Source organism: Leucopleurus acutus (genome assembly GCF_964270905.1).
Source record: "Leucopleurus acutus genome assembly, chromosome: 6".
NCBI lineage: Eukaryota > Metazoa > Chordata > Mammalia > Artiodactyla > Delphinidae > Leucopleurus > Leucopleurus acutus.
The window spans coordinates 61,226,004-61,243,918 of NC_139149.1; the positions used below are offsets into that span (position 1 = coordinate 61,226,004).

Below are 17,915 nucleotides of genomic sequence, written 5' to 3' on the forward strand. Positions count from 1 at the left end.
ATAAAGGTGGCAGGAATGTACAGTGGAGAAAGGACAGCCTCTTCAATAAGTGGTGCTGGGAAAACTGGACAGGTACATGTAAAAGTATGAGATTAGATCACTCCCTAACACCATACACAAAAATAAGCTCAAAATGGATTAAAGACCTAAATGTAAGGCCAGAAACTATCAAACTCTTAGAGGAAAACATAGGCAGAACACTCTATGACATAAATCACAGCAAGATCCTTTCTGACCCACCTCCTAGAGTAATGGAAATAAAAACAAAAATAAACAAATGGGACCTAATGAAACTTCAAAGCTTTTGCACAGCAAAGGAAACCATAAACAAGACCAAAAGACAACACTCAGAATGGGAGAAAATATTTGCAAATGAAGCAACCGACAAAGGATTAATCTCCAAAATTTACAAGCAGCTCATGCAGCTCAATAATAAAAAAACAAACAACCCAATCCACAAATGGGCAGAAGACCTAAACAGACATTTCTCCAAAGAAGATATACAGACTGCCAACAAACACATGAAAGAATGCTCAACATCATTAATCATTAGAGAAATGCAAATCAAAACTACAATGAGATATCATCTCACACCAGTCAGAATGGCCATCATTAAAAAAATCTAGAAACAGTAAATGCTGGAGAGGGTGTGGAGAAAAGGGAACACTCTTGCACTGCTGGTGGGAATGCGAATTGGTTCAGCCACTATGGAGAACAGTATGGAGGTTCCTTAAAAAACTACAAATAGAACTACCATATGACCCAGCAATCCCACTACTGGGCATATACCCTGAGAAAACCAAAATTCAAAAAGAGTCATGTACCAAAATGTTCATTGCAGCTCTATTTACAATAGCCCGGAGATGGAAACAACCTAAGTGCCCGTCATCGGATGAATGGATAAAGAAGATGTGGCACATATATACAATGGAATATTACTCAGCCATAAAAAGAAACGAAATTGAGCTATTTGTAATGAGGTGGATAGACCTAGAGTATGTCATACAGAGTGAAGTAAGTCAGAAAGAAAAAGACAAATACCATATGCTAACACATTTATATGGAATTTAAGGGAAAAAAATGTCATGAAGAACCTAGGGGTAAGGCAGGAATAAAGACGCAGACCTACTAGAGAACGGACTTGAGGTTATGGGGAGGGGGAAGGGTGAGCTGTGACAGGGCGAGAGAGAGTCCTGGACATATACACACTAACAAACGTAGTAAGGTAGATAGCTAGTGGGAAGCAGCCGCATGGCACAGGGATATTGGCTCGGTGCTTTGTGACAGCCTGCAGGGGTGGGATAGGGAGGGTGGGAGGGAGGGAGACGCAAGAGAGAAGAAATATGGGAACATATGTATATGTATAACTGATTCACTTTGTTATAAAGCAGAAACTAACACACCATTGTAAAGCAATTATACCCCAATAAAGATGTTTAAAAAAAAAAAAAACTATACTAGAAGGAATCAATAGCAGAATAACTGAGGCAGAAGAACGGATAAGTGACCTGGAAGACAGAATGGTGGAATTCACTGCTGAGGAACAGAATAAATAAAAAAGAATGAAAAAAAATGAGGACAGCCTAAGAGATCTCTGGAACAACATTAAACACACCAACATTCACATTATAGGGGTTCCAGAAGGAGAAGAGAGAGAGAAAGGACCCGAGAAAATATCTGAAGAGATTATAGTCGAAAACTTCCCTAACGTGGGAAAGGAAACAGCCACCCAAGTCCAGGAAGCACAGAGAGTCCAGGCAGGATAAACCCAAGGAGAAACACGCTGAGACACATAGTAATCAAATTGACAAAAATTAAAGACAAAGAAAAATTATGGAAAGCAACAAGGGAAAAATGACAAATAACATACAAGGGAACTCCCATAAGCTTAACAGCTGATTTTTCAGCAGAAACTCTACAAGGCAAAAGGGAGTGGCAAGATATATTTGAAGTGATGAAAGGGAAGAACCTACAACCAAGATTACTCTACCCGGCAGGATCTCTTTCAGATTCAACGGAGAAATCAAAAGCTTTACAGACAAGCAAAAGCTAAGAGAATTCAGCACCACCAAACCAGCTCCACAACAAATGCTAAAGGAACTTCTCTAAGAGGGAAACACAAAAGAAAAGGGCCTAGTAAAAAACCCCATAACAATTAAGAAAATGGTAATAGGAACATACATACCGATAATTACCTTAAACGTGAATGTATTAAATGCCCCAAGCAGAAGACACAGGCTCACTGAATGGATACAAAATTAAGACCCATATACATGCTGTCTACAAGAGACCCACTTCAGACCTAGGGACACATACAGCCTGAAAGTGAGGGGATGGAAAAAGATATTCCATGCAAATGGAAATCAAAAGAAAGCTGGAATAGCAATACCCATGTCAGATAAAATAGACTTAAAAAAAAAGAATGTTATAAGAGACAAGGAAGGACACTACATAATGATCAAGGGATCAATCTAAGAAGAAGATACAACAATTATAAATAAATATGCACCCAACATAGGAGCACCTCAATACATAAGGCAACTGCTAACAGCTATAAAAGAGGAAATTGACAGTAACACAATAGGGTGGGCTTTAACACTTCACTTACACTAATAGACAGATCATCCAGACAGAAAACTGATAAGGAAACACAAGCTTTTTCTTTAGACCAGATAGATTTAAATGACATCTACAGGACATTCCATCCAAAAACAGCATATTACACTTTCTTCTCAAGTGCACACGGAACATTCTCCAGGATAGATCACACCTTGGGTCACAAATCAAGACTCAGTAAATTTAAGAAAACTGAAATCATATCAAGCATCTTTTCCGACCACAATGCTATGAAATTAGAAATCAGTTACAGGGAAAAAAAAAAACGCAAAAAACACAAACACATGGAGGCTAAACAATACATTACTAAATAACCGAGAGATCACTGAAGAAATCAAAGAGGAAATCAAAAAATACCTAGAGACAAATGGCAATGAAAACACGATGATCCAACACCTATGGGATGCAGCAAAAGCAGTTCTAAGAGGGAAGTTTATAGCTATACAAGCCTACCTCAAGAAACAAGAAAAATCTCAAATAAACACTCTAACCTTACACCTAAAGGAACTACAGAAAGAACAAAAAAAACCCAAAGTTAGCAGAAGGAAGGAAATCATAAAGATCAGATCAGAAATAAATGAAATAGAAACAAAGAAAAAATAGCAAAAATCAATGAAACTAAAAGCTGGTTCTTTGAGAAGATAAACAAAATTGATAAACCTTTAGCCAGACGCATGAAGAAAAAGAGGTAGAGGACTCAAATCAATAAAATTAGAAATGAAAGAGAAGTTACAATGGACACTGCAGAAATACAAAGCATCATAAGAGACTACTACAAGCAACTCTATGCCAATAAAATGGACAACCTGGAAGAAATGGACAAATTCTTAGAAAGGTATAACCTCCCAAGACTGAACCAGGAAGAAACAAAATATGAACAGACTAATCACAAGTAATAAAATTGAAACTGTGATTAAAAATCTTCCAACAAACAAAAGTCCAGGACCAGACGGCTTCACAGGTGAATTCTATCAAATGTTTAGAGAAGAGCTAACACTCATCCTTCTCAAACTCTTCCAAAAACTTGCAGAGAAAGGAACACTCTCAACTCATTCTAAGAGGCCACCATCACCCTGATACCAAAACCAGACAGAGATACTACAAAAAAAGAAAATTACAGACCAATATCACCGATGAATATAGATGCAAAAATCCTCAATAAAATACTAGGAAACAGAATCCAACAACACATTAAAAGGCTCATACACCAAGATCAAGTGGGATTTATCCCAGGGATGCAAGGATTCTTCAGTATAATGCAAATCAATTAATATGTGTGATATACCATATTAACAAATTGAAGAATAAAAACCATATGATCATCTCAATAGATGCAGAAAAAGCTTTTGACAAAATTCAACACCCATTTATGATAAAAACTCTCCAGAAAGTGGGCATAGAGGGAACCTACCTCAACATAATAAAGGCCATATACAACAAACCCAGCGCAAACATCATTCTCAATGGTGAAAAACTGAAAGCATTTCCTCTAAGGTCAGGAAGAAGACAACAATGTCCACTCTCGCCACTATTATTCAACATAAATTTGGAATTCCTAGCCACGGCAATCAGAGAAGAAAAAGAAATAAAAGGAATATAAATTGGAAAAGAAGAAGTAAAACTGTCACTGTTTGCAGATGACATGATACTATACATAGAGAATCCTAAAGATGCCACCAGAAAACTCCTAGAGCTAATGAATGAATCAGGTAAAGTAGCAAGATACAAAATTAATGCACAGAAATCTCTTGCATTCCTATACACTAATGATGAAAAATCTGAAAGAGAAATTAAGGAAACACTCCCATTTACCATTGCAACAAACAGAATAAAATATCTAGGAATAAACCTACCTAGGGAGACAAAAGACCTGTATGCAGAAAATTATAAGACACTGATGAAAGAAATTAAAGATGATAGCAACAGATGGAGAGATATACCATGTTCTTGGATTGGAAGAATCAACATTGTGAAAATGACTATACTACCCAAAGCAATCTACAGATTCAGTGCAATCCCTATCAAATTACCAGTGGCATTTTTTTTTTTACAAAATTAGAACAAAAAATCTTAATATTTCTGTGCAGACAGAAAAGACCCCGAATAGCCAAAGCACACTTGAGGGAAAAAAACAGAGCTGGAGGAATCAGACTCCCTGACTTCAGACTATACCACAAAGCTACAGTAATGAAGACAATATGGTACTGGCACAAAAACAGCAATATACATCAACGGAACAGGATAGAAAGCTCAGAGATAAACCCACGCACCTATGATCAACTAATCTACAACAAAGGAGGTAAGGATATACAATAGAGAAAAGACAGTCTCTTCAACAAGTGGTGCTGGGAAAACTGGACAGCTACATGTAAAAGAATGAAATTAGAACACTCCCTAACACCATACACCAAAGTAAACTCAAAATGGATTCAAGACCTAAATGTAAGACCGGACACTATAAAACTCTTAGAGGAAAACATAGGAAGAATGCTCTTTGACATAAATGACAGCAAGATCTTTTATGACCCACCTCCTAGAGTGATGGAAATAAAAACAAAAATAAACAAATGGGACCTAATGAAACTTAAAAGCTTTTGCACAGCAAAGGAAACTATAAACGAAACAAAAAGACAATCCTCAGAATGGGAAAAATATTTGCAAATGAATCAATGGATAAAGGATTAATCTCCAAAATATATAAACAGCTCATGCAGCTCAATATTAAAAAAACAAACAGCCCAATCAAAAAATGGGCAGAAGACCTAAACAGACATCTCTCCAAAGAAGTCATACAGATAGCCAAGAGGCACATGAAAAGCTGCTCAACATTAATAATTATTAGAGAAATGCAAATCAAAACTACAATGAGGTATCACTTACACCAGTTAGAATAGGCATCATCAGGAAATCTACAAACAACAAATGCTGGAGAGGGTGTGGAGAAAAGGAACCCTCTTGCACTGCTGGTGGGAATGTAAATTGATATAGCCACTATGGCGAACAGTATGGAGATTCCTTAAAAAACTCAAAATAGAATTACCATATGACCCAGCAATCCCACTACTGGGCATATAACCAGAGAAAACTGCAATTCAGAAAGACACATGCGGGCTTCCCTGGTGGCGCAGTGGTTGAGAGTTCACCTGCCGATGCAGGGGACATGGGTTCGTGCCCTGGTCTGGGAGGATTCCACATGTCGCGGAGCGGCTGGGCCCGTGAGCCATGGCCACTGGGCCTGTGTGTCCGGAACCTGTGCTCCGCAATGGGAGAGGCCACAGCAGTGAGAGGCCCGCGTTCCGCCAAAAAAAAAAAAAAAAAAAGACACATGCACCCCAATGTTCACTGCAGCACTATTTACAACAGCCAGGTCATGGAAGCAACCTAAATGCCCATCGACAGATGAATGGATAAAGAAGTTGTGGTACATATATACAATGGAGTATTACTTAGCCATAAAAATTAACAAAATTGGGTCATTTGTAGAGATGTGGACAGACCTAGAGACTGTCATACAGAGTGAAGTAAATCAGAAAGAGAAAAACAAATATCGTATATTAATGCATATTATATGTGGAATCCAGAAAAAATGGTACAGATGAACCGGTTTGCAAGGCAAAATAGAGACACAGATGTAGAGAACAAATGTATGGACACCAAGGGGGGAAAGTGGGGGTGGGGATGGGATGAATTGGGAGACTGGGATTGACATGTATACACTAATATGTATAAAACAGATAACTAATAAGAACCTGCTGTATAAAAAAATAAATTTTAAAAAGAATCCTCTAACGTAAAAAAAAAAAAAAGAAAAGAAAAACATGTCAAACAACATCACCAAGCTGGAATTAGCCAAATTCTACAGGACAAAAGACCTGGTTTCTTCAAGAAATAAATGTCATGGGGAACTAAAGAAAAGAGGAGGTAGAGGGGAACTGTTTTAGATTAAAAGAGGTCTAATAAACATACTAAACAAAATGCAATATGGGGACTTTCTTGGATCCAGATTTGAACCAAACAACTACAAAAAGACATTTTTGAGTCAAGATTGTTTTCCTACTTTTTGATATAGACTTAAAGTTTCCAATTATTCCTTCCGTTAACTTGTAGGTTTTTGTTTTTGCTTTCTTCATAGAAATTACATATATGAACTATATTTGACAACTAAAAATACTGTAACATTGTTGCTTTTTCAACACTAGTGTGTTAACCTTTCGGAAATAAGTTTCTCTTCAGGAACAGAGATGACAATCACTATTATGGCCAAATTTGGGAAATGCTAGAATACTGTTTTTTAGGGGCAGGACTTTTCAGACTTTATATGTTCAAGAGAAATGACCAGAAGAGCACCTAGAATACAGCATTTTTGCCACATCCATTTTCTATTTGAACCTTTTTCACTAGAACAATACTAGAACATCTCATGGGACTAGTATTATTTGGAACTCATTTTAGGAGAAATCAAAACCCTAAAATATGTTTATGCTTGTCATAGTTAAGTGTATTTTGATGCTCTATTTGATAACTTTAAAATACTATAGAAGTAGTAGCTAAACTACATACTAGATAAGTATTTTCTTATTTATGAAAAACACTTGAAATATTTATTTAGAAATAACCTATGAGAATTTTTATAATCTAAAATATGAAAAAAGCACAAAATACCAAATATTGCATACACACCTGGCAGAATTCACATGTAACTTGAATTTCATAAGTTGTACAACTTATCACGTCCTCTTTTTCATGGCAAGGATACTGAAAAATGAAGTGGTTTCACACTGTTAAATATAGTTTTGAAACATTTCTTGAAACATAGTAAAACAATAAAAACACTCAAATAATTACACTCTTTGTAACACTACTGTCATCCAAAAACCCACTCACTATTAAGAATCTTTATAATAGAGCACTGCTCCTAAAATATGAACACCCATATAAATGTCTCAAACATAGGTATTAATATATCCAACTCCACGATAAAGAGGGTAAAAGAGAAACATTTAACTTAGCCTTTAGGACTGTGGTTGAAGAGCAGTAATTAAAAAAGTGAAAATCCTGACTTTTGACGTCTGAGGAAAAGATGAGATCTAGTATTTCAAAATATCTATTCAGAAAGCTTTAAGTTTTAAAAAATGTAGTCAGTGATGGTCTGGTTCTCAGCCTAATTCATCACTATTTGTCCCATAATGTAATGATAGTTGATCTTTATAAGAAGTTCCCTCTTCCCTAACTTTATAGTTTACTTATTTGACATTAGCTTAAGGACAAGTACAACATACTTAAACTATGTTTAAACTATGAGGGTCAGTGCCTCATCTTTAAACTCTGCTAATCCTCCATTACATTCACTGAAACCCCATGTAGTGGCAAACAGAGTTAACTATATGCTTATGCAAATAAACCAATGGTACACAGAGAAAATTTTTATTTTACATAATTTTGCTTATAAATGTGGTGTCAAGAATGTCCTGCTCAGGAAAATTGGGTAATTCCTGTGGGGAAATGTGTAAATAGCTACACTTCTGAGTCCTAGAGTCAGAGATGGTCTGATATAGGAGAAAGGAAGAAGAAAGTTCTTTTCCTGGTCCCAGGCAAAACTTCTATCTATCTGGTAAGGTTACATTTCATCATTTACATTCAACTTTATCATGTTGCCTGTGAGAAGAGGGGGAAAAAGCACTGGAATAATCCAAAGGAAACCTATAAAAGTTATGCTTCAGTCATTACCAGTAGAATGTGAACTCAATGAAGACAAGGAACTTATCTTTGGGTTAACTACCTGAAACAGTGCCTAGCTTATAGTAGCATTTACTCATTAAATATTAAGGAATGAATAAACAGCCATATGATATGAAAAAGTCAGATAAATTTAGTTTAAGTTATCTAACTCAAAAAATTTCTAAAACTAATAAATGCAGTTCATATTGCTTTGAAAAATCAAAGCAATATTTAAACTCAGTTAAGTTCAAGAAACATTTAAACACCAAACTCATACCAAGACACAAAGGTGAAAAAACAAACAGTCCAAAAAAAACCAAAACAAAACAAACAGTCCCTCCACTTTGAGAAACTTTCAGTCAAGCAGAAGAAAGAATACAGAAATATAATTTCAATTCAATTTGGTAAGAATAACAGTTAAAATATTAAAAATATACAGGTAGGGGCTTCCCTGGTGGCGCAGTGGTTGGGAGTCCACCTGCCAATGCAGGGGACACGGGTTCGTGCCCCGGTCCAGGAGGATCCCACATGTCGTGCAGCGGCTGGGCCCGTGAGCCATAGCCGCTGAGCCTGCGCGTCCGGAGCCTGTGCTCCACAACGGGAGAGGCCACAACAGTGAGAGGCCCGTGTACCGCAAAAAAATTAAAAAAAAATAAATAAAACTATACAGGTAGTGCAGGGACCAATCCGATAGTTCTAGAAAAGCTTTGAGGGAATTAACTCTTCGTATCCTCCTCTCTGATCTTTTCCACACCCCCCTGACTACTATTGTCCCATTCTTCTACAAAAGGTGTTCCTTACCTGCAGGAGGCAACTTCTATAGTTCCTTTCCTACAGTCTAGGAACTAGACTATTTCCTAGCCAACCAATAAAAATTCCCATTCCTTATACTATTTCCTAATACCTAGCTGAGGTCTGTAAATATAAGTCAAAGCACCTTGGCACATAAATGATGAGAGTTCTTCTGGGAGGATTAACAAAGAGATAGCATTTTTAAGCTAACTAACTGAATCTCAAGCGTCTAAATCGAGGTTTATCTCCCTTTTACATCAAGGGTGGAAATATGCTCCTAGGAAAGCATGGGAAGGAGGCTTTGTTCAACTATAAACTCAGAGAAGACAATGACTGCAGATAGTGAACTGTTACTATACCACACCACTCTCTGGCAAGCATCCACAACCTATACTGGTAGGAAAATCACTGTCATGAAGAATACACAGGAGGGTTCTAGGCAAGATTTAAAAGAAGCCAGTTTCTTTGGTTTCTCTAATCTCTCTTAACTCTTCTTCTAACACTCCTTCATCTTCCCTACCCTAATGATTTAGTGCCAAAGTTCCCCCTTTTGTCTTTCAACCAACAAATATTTGAGTATCTACTTTGTGCTTTGCACTATGCTACATGCTAGGGATGCAGTGGTGAATTAAATAGATTCTGCCCTCAAGAAGCTTCCAGGATTGTGAAGGAGCTTATGCTAGCTAATCAAGCATCCAGCTCAGACTCCTCTTTCCAGTTTCTAAGACAATTCCACATATAAACACGTGTATGTTCCTCATATTTTCTCTATTTCATTGCTATAGGCATTTTATTTTAGAACTCCAAACTTGGTTAAAGGTATATTTTAAATTTTGTTTGTTATAACATAGCCATAGAACTATTCACCACTAGGTATCCCACATAAATGATCAATCTTACATAATTCTAAAAAACCTTTAAAGCTCAAGTTTAATTGGGGTTCAGAAGGAGGTCATTGTTATTTCTGGATAATATGAACTAGATTATGCTTACTGAATTAAGATGTTGTAAGGAACTTTCAATTTGCTCCCAGAAAAAATACAGAAGAAAAAAAAAAGGCCACCCAAAATACTATCATTCAGAGATAACTACTGTCTAATATTCCAGAGTACATATTCAATCTTATTAATGTATAAAGATAAATAAAAAATTTTTAATTGTAAAAAGAGCATTATAACTTCCTTTAAAACACAATTATCTAAATTCTGCCACACCATCAAATATTAGATGCCATTTTTAATGGCTATATAGTATTCCACAATACAGATATGACATATTTATAACTAATTCTTTACCACTGGATTTTTATCATCAGTGAATATCTTTGAGGACAAATCTTTGCGTAACACCCACATGAGGTAAAGAATAGGGATGGCACCAGCCCAGGACAGGATATCAGGGCCCAAGCAGGAAGATGTCTACTTGATGAGGAGGAGGGGATCTGGTGGCAACAGGCAATTCATTACATATACATGCAGGTATTAATTGAATAAGTGAATTTATCAAGGATATAGTAGATGAAGGTAAATTCACACTACAGGTGAAGGTAATTACACAGAATGAACTCTGGTACTGGATGAGATCTGGAGATATTCATGTGCACTCACGACTTTCAATGTAAATATACAGATATAGAAATACAGATGATAATATGTGTATATACATGCATATATATTCAAATACTTCCTGAGCTGTGTCACTGAGAAGGCCTGGGAGCACTGATACCCCAATAGCAATAAGCCCTCCAGACCTTGATGTCAAAATACTATTCTCCACCAAAAGGAACCTGGGATCCTTGAAGAATTGGCTGATTCCGAGGCTAAAGCAGGAATAATACAGGATGGGCCTTGAATACCTTCTGCAAGAAAGTAAAGAAGGACTTATGGATTTAGCCATAAAGTGGCCAAATCTCAGACAACTTGAGATTCAAAATAAATGATAGTAATAGATCATACTGTGAATAAAATAGGATTCCATTAATCTGATATAAAGCATACCAATGTAGAAATGAAAATTTGATAAGACAAGATGTTTACATCCTCTCAAAGTATCTCCCTATAAAATACATTTTAATTACTAAAGGCAAAACAGTAATATACAGTACAAAAGCCTGGCAAATATCACTTTACTCAAGTGATCCAAGTTAACAACACTAAACATAAGGAAAATCAACATCAATATCATTGCAACCCTTCGGTTGCAATGAGGATGACACATTATCACTTTCATAATAGTCATGCCAAAGATACATAACCTGAGTCTAATCATGAAGAAACATTACAGAACACCAAATTGAGGTAAACTCCTCAAATAACTGGGCCATAATCTTCAAAAGTGTCCAAGTCATCAAAGTCAAGGAAAGATCGAGGAACTGCTTCAGATTGAAAAAGACCAATGAGACATGATAACTAACTGCAACATGAGATTCTAGACTGAATCCTTTTGCTATAAAGGACAGACATTATTGGAATAACTGGCAAAACTTAAATGTAATCTGCAGATTAGATGGTAGCAATATTTCAAAGTTAATTTCTTGATTTTCATGGTTGTATTATGGTTTTGGAGGAGAGTGTCTTATTGTAGAAAGTAAAGTATTTGGGCGAATGGGACATCATGCTAGCAACTTACTCTTAAAAGGGTCTGGACTAAAAAACTTAAAAATAAAAAAGGAAAAACTTACAGAGGGAGGGACTTCCCTGGTGGCGCAGTGGTTAAGAATCCGCCTGCCAATGCAGGGAACATGGGTTCGAGCCCTGGTCTGGGAAGATCCCACATGCCACGGAGCAACTAAGCCCGTGCGCCACAACTACTGAGCCTGCACTCTAGAGCCCGCGAGCCACAACTACTGAGCCCGTGTGCCACAACTACTGAGCCTGTGTGCCACAACTACTGAAGCCTGCGTGCATAGAGCCCATGCTCCGCAACAAGAGAAGCCACCGTACTGAGAAGCCCATGCACTGCAACGAAGAGTAGCCCCCGCTCGCCACAACTAGAGAAAGCCTGCGCGCAGCAACGAAGACCCAATGCAGCCAAAAAATAAATTAAAAAAAAAAACTTACAGAATGAATTTAAATTATATATAAATAACATGCACTGTAATAATTCAATATATAACCACTATATAATTAGTATCATGTAGTTTTTAGCAGTAGTTTTGAGAAAAATACTAAAACACACAGATTCTCTAACAATTCTCTGCTTGCTTCCAGTTTATAACCTTCATGTTATGAGATGTCAAAGAACATGGACTTCCCTGGTGGTCCAGTGGTTAAGACTCTGTGCTCCCAATGCAGGGGGCACGGGTTCAATCCCTGGTCGGGGAACTAGGATCCTGTATACCTCACCACGTGGCCAAAAAAAAAAAAAAAAAAAAAAAAGAGAGAGAGAGATGTCAAAGAACAGAAAAACTGTTCTGTACTGAAAAGTTAAGAGCAAACTTAGTAGAACAATTTCTGTACCTGAATAAAGACTCAAAGGGTAGTGTTAGACAATTATTTGTCCTATAGGTAACTCCTTTGTTTAAAATCTGAAATGTGAGTTAAACCTATTAAACAAAAGACAATCCTTTAGGCTGTAGTATCACTATTCCCATGCCATTTTGAATTATATCATTCAAATGATGCAGCTGATAAAAATGTGTGCTTTTCTTACATCTCACCAAAAACAAGTAGGCAGGAAACCAATTCACTTCACAGAAAACAGTGCGAGTCAAGTGGAAGCAGGACATTCCTAAGATACTGCTGGTCTCCCCCGAAGTGGACAGCCAAGCCCTATCTGTCTTGGGTGTTGACAATGTGGACAAAAATGTCCAAAGGTATGATAGGATCTATCCTCTGCCTCTCTCCATGTTCCTGACCAAGAAACAAAGGACTTGTGACTCTCAAAAATATTTGGAAGAAAATTTCTACCCATCTCCACTATCCACTCATTCAGTCTCCCAAATAGGAGGAGAAATAACTTGGTGAACTTGAGAAAAGGGTTATTATGGATATGTAACTTAGCCCTCTTGGCTCCTGAGTTCATTTCTCACAGAAATATATGGGAAAGACCACAGTCCTTCACTACATGGCTGGGTAAACATCTAATCTGTAGACCTCCCTAACCCTCTGGGGTGGGGCATCCACTGTCTTTACACTTGGGGTAAAGGTTCATTTCAGGCTTAGGTCCAAAACATGTTCTCCAGTCCAGACCTATCAGCAATAAAGCGGGCATCTATTTTTATTCTTTAAAAATTTTTAACATATAAATCATTTTTGGACAAAAACACATGCCCCTGGTAAAAATCAAACAGTACAAAAGGATATACAGTATAAAGTAAGTCTCCTTCCTTTTTTCCCACCCCTGACCTCAGTCCCAATTTCCAAAGATAACCACTCTTACCAGTTACTATATATTTTTCCAGAGATAATCCATGTATTTACAAGTATATTATATATGTGTATATCACATTTTTATACAAATTGTGGCATACTATACATGCTGTTATGAATTTTGCTTTTTCATTTAACAATATATTACAGCTGGTATTTTAATCCCCCCATCCACCAAAAAAAAGAAAATAGTGTGAGTAAATGAATCTTTGGAAATAGGGGTGGGGGAAATGAAACAATTTCTGGTGACTAATTTCAGAAATCACTAGAGTCTAAAATGTAAATTTGACTGATCTTCTAGTTAATTATAGAACTACAAATGCTGTAACCTCTTACATTTAAAGCATGTACTCAAGTTTCAAAGCAGATTTTTAAAATATGGATATTACTAAATGTTACACACAATGTACAGAATTCCCAAACATTTCTAATACAAATAATTTATTTTATGAAATTTATTTGGAAGACATTTAACTATTTTGTACCCAATACTACATTAAGAATAAGAAAGGTGGTCCCTGACCTCAAAATCAGATTAGTAAGGAAAACAAATAAGTGAAAATAGTAATACTAATTCAGTGATATACATATAATAATAGATATACACAAGTGCTATGGGAACATAGGGCAATAAAGGGTATACTGGAGCTGGTCATCTCTCCTCCGCAGCCATAATCCCCTCTTAGAGCCAGACTGCCAGTAAAGGGCAATCCTGTATCTCCATGGCCTGACATACCTGTTTCAGGTGAACCAGAGGAGACACCTGAACAGTCAAGCCAATCAGATTACCTCTTCAGGAAACGTGTAAAAAGAAAAAAAAAATAATAATAAATCAGCCAAACAGAGGTATACACTAGACATTCAAAATCATACTCAGGACTGGCAGACATTTTCTGCCACGTTCATACTGATAAGAAATTAATGAGGGACTTCGCTGGTGGCACAGTGGTTAAAAATCTGCCTGCCAATGCAGGGGACGCGGGTTCAATCCCTGGTCCAGGAAGATTCCACTGCCGCAGAGCAACTAAGCCCGTGAACCGCATCTACTGAGCCTGCACTCTAGAGCCCGTGAGCCACAACTACTGAAGCCTGCAAACCTAGAGCCCGTGCTCCACAACAAGAGAAGCCACCGCAATGAGAAGCCTGTGCACCGCAATGAAGAGTAGCCCCCGCTCAACACAACTAGAGAAAGCCCGCGCCCAGCAACGAAGACCCAATGCAGCCAAAAGTAAATATATTAATTAATTTTAAAAAATTAATGAAAGCCAGAATGGAGTAGGCACAGAAAAACAGGGACGAGAAAACATGTAGCCAAGATGAAGGAAAGAAGTTTCTGCAATGCCTGACTATGCTTTCTGTGATTGGGTCATGTGAGAATCTTCTGTATCCTGATTATGAGCTTTTTATTTAGGTTGAATTTATCTGATTTTCTACCCCCTAACTAAGACTAGTACCTAGCCAACCCTGAAGAGAGGGTCTGTGCAGGGTACTGAAGGAAGTAATGCCTCAGCTTAGTCTTCTCAAAGAAATAAGAGATGATGTTTTGGGCAGAGGAGACAGCATGTAGAAGCACAGTAAAGCAGAGTACACTGAAGGATCTCTCAGAACTTCTGATGGCTAAAGCATGGGATATATGATTGAAGGGAAGAGAGGTGAGGCCAGAGAAGGAAACATATCTCTAAGGGCCTTTAATACCCCAGTAAGGAGTCTGAAGTCCAACCTCACTCCCCCATCCCACCCGCACCCTGAGGTTATAAACTATGGTCCTGCACCAAAATGTTGAGCTAAGAAAGCTTTTCCATTTTTTAAATGGTCACTGGGTAGGGAAGAAGAAGCAACAGAGACTATATGTGACCCCCATAAAGCCTAAAAATCTTACTATATGCCTCTTTAAAGAAAAAGTTTGCTTAATCCTGCTGTAAAAAATGGAAAGATTTTAAATAGGTGAATTAGATAATCAAAGGGGCATTTTTGCAACATCTCTAATGGAAGTGTGGAGGATGGATTGGTGAGAGTAACACTATGCATAAGAAAACCAGTACACGTTACTACTAGATTCAGGAAAGAGAATGATGGTTTATACTCAAGCAGTGCCAGTCAAAATGAGAGGAAAGGACAAGTTACGGAAAAACATGTTCTTATAAGGCCTCTAATCCTTAACACTGTCTGCAGACCCTTGCGTGGACTGACCTCTGCCACCCACCCCAGTCTTAATGATACCTTGATCTCTTGGCTGTAGTTAGGCAGCTCCCTCTCTCAGCCTAGAGTGCTCTTACTTCCCACTCATCTGTTCCTTTCTTAGTTAATACCACTCACCTCTGATCTTCCTCCATCCACTATCCCCCTACCCTGAAATTCGGATGTCTCATTTGCTTATTCAGTCAATAAATATTTATCGAGCACATGCAAGAGGGTAGGAGTTAATCCTTACAAAATCCTAGGAGAGTTGGGACTTTCATATTGGAACTCTTTGCTACAGAGGGCTCCCTAGTCAGACAAGTTTAGGACCCTCTGAGTTAAACAAAATTACATACTTTTATGTAGTCTTCAGTGTGCTTTTACATGCTGATATGCACTGTAGCTCCAAAAGGATATTTCCAAATTTGCTGAACCTTAGGAATTTCTTTTACTAAACATTATCAATATGGTAGGACAACTAGCATTCTGAGGATTACCATATGGAAACACCTCTTGAACTTAATAATATTTGAGAGACAATCACAAAATAAAAGACCACTTTTGCAGCAAAAGCTTGAAATTTCTTACCTTTCTAGCTGGTGGGCCATGAGCTTTATTTACTCTTCTGCCAGGAATCCCTCAACTCCAATCAAGTAAGCAGTGCTTCTCAAGTTTCCATCTAAGTATCCCTAGGGCAAAGGAGAAGCAGAAAAGAGCAAATTCATTACTCTGCAAAATCTAAATAACTCCAGGAACTTCCCTGGTGGCGCAGTGGTTAAGAATCCGCCAGCCAATGCAGGGGACACGGGTTCGAGCCCTGGTCTGGGAAGATCCCACATGCGGTGGAGCAACTAAGCCCGGGTGCCACAACTACTGAGCCCGCCTGCTGCAACTACTGAAACCCACGCGCCTAGAGCCCGTGCTCTGCAACAAGAGAAGCCATGGCAATGAGAAGCCCACGCACTGCAATGAACACAACCAGAGAAAGCCCACACGCAGCAACGAAGACCCAACACAGCCAAAAATAAATAAATAAATTTAAATAAATAACTCCACTACAAAAATTTGTAAATGTTTATTTTATATTTTAAAATGCATGTGTATTTTGCCTTCTATTCCATTATTTTTTAGTATAAAAATTAAGGTTCCCTGCAAAATCTTTAATGCTCCAGGAAGATGTTTACCTTGTGGCCTCCCAAAACTCCTGGCACACTGCCACCTATCAGATGTGTAACAGTTTCAAAGATGGAAGCACGGCAATGGAATCTTGGTGAAAAGGGAAAAATAAAACTTTTTAATATAACAGAAGGAAGAGGTAGTCACAGCTGATCCGCGAAACGGCAGCGCTGAATCTTGAGCGTCAAAATTCTTAAGAGTGAAGGTTAATGGCTCTTCTTGTGCCAGTGTGCTTCACACAACTGTTTATGTGCTTCTTATTTGGAAATGACTTTTTTTATGCCTGTATCAGTTAGGATTAGGTTCAGCTGTGAGAAAACTCAAAATAACAATGGCTTAAATGAGTCAGAAGTTTATTTCTCTCACAAGAACACAGGCAGTCCAGAACCATGATCATTGGGAACCCAGGCTCCTTCTGTCTTGTTGTTCTTCCATCCTCAACATGTGGCGTCCCCTTCACAGTCTAAAATAACTGCTCAAGGTCTAGCCATCACATCAATGGCAGGAAGGAAAATGGTGAGATGAGAGATAGCCTCCCTTTAAGGATACTTTTCAGAAATCTTACAGGAAACTTCTATTCTGGCCAGAACTTAAATCACATGGCCATAGCTAGCAAGGAAGCTGAGAAATACATTCTTTATTTCACCACATGCTTAGAAAAAAAAACTGGAGCATCTACAATAAGGAAAAAGAAGAGAATGAATATTGGTGGACAATTAGTTGTTTCTGTCATCATATGCAGCTCATTCTAAAATGTAAGATGGTTGGATACCTTGTAGAGATGTCTTATCAGTCCACTGAAGGGAGCTTTCAAAGGCAGAAACTCCTGCCAGTGGCCAAGGAGCAAGACCAATGTTAATAAGGACTTCTCTAAATATGCAAGACCAATCTGTAGGTGACAGAGGAAGAAGAAAAACTATCTGAAGACCAGAGTAACAATATAAGAGTAAAGCAACAACCTAAATAGTTGTAGTTTAGGAGGATAAACTCACTAGGCAGTCCACAAAACTTAGGAATGATTACATGGGACCGTTAGGTAAGTAATGGAATGCCTAAGGTGAGATT

General features: G+C 37.8%; 1 protein-coding gene across 3 annotated transcripts in view; it reads right to left on the reverse strand.

Moving 5' to 3' along the window:
* The window catches only part of ATF2 (activating transcription factor 2), an 87,788-nt gene that overhangs the window by 62,242 nt on the left and 7,631 nt on the right, over positions 1-17,915 (reverse strand). For 2 of the 3 annotated variants that reach the window (XM_082841279.1, XM_082841278.1), the window contains exons 2-3: positions 16,263-16,363; positions 7,297-7,371 (exon numbers count right to left, since the gene is read on the reverse strand). In XM_082841279.1, coding sequence (XP_082697405.1) covers positions 7,297-7,328 — 32 coding nt within the window. In that variant the 5' untranslated portion in view covers positions 7,329-7,371; positions 16,263-16,363. Of the gene's footprint in view, positions 1-7,296; positions 7,372-16,262; positions 16,364-17,915 lie in introns of those variants that run through there. The other variant, XM_082841280.1, reaches the window with a different exon arrangement.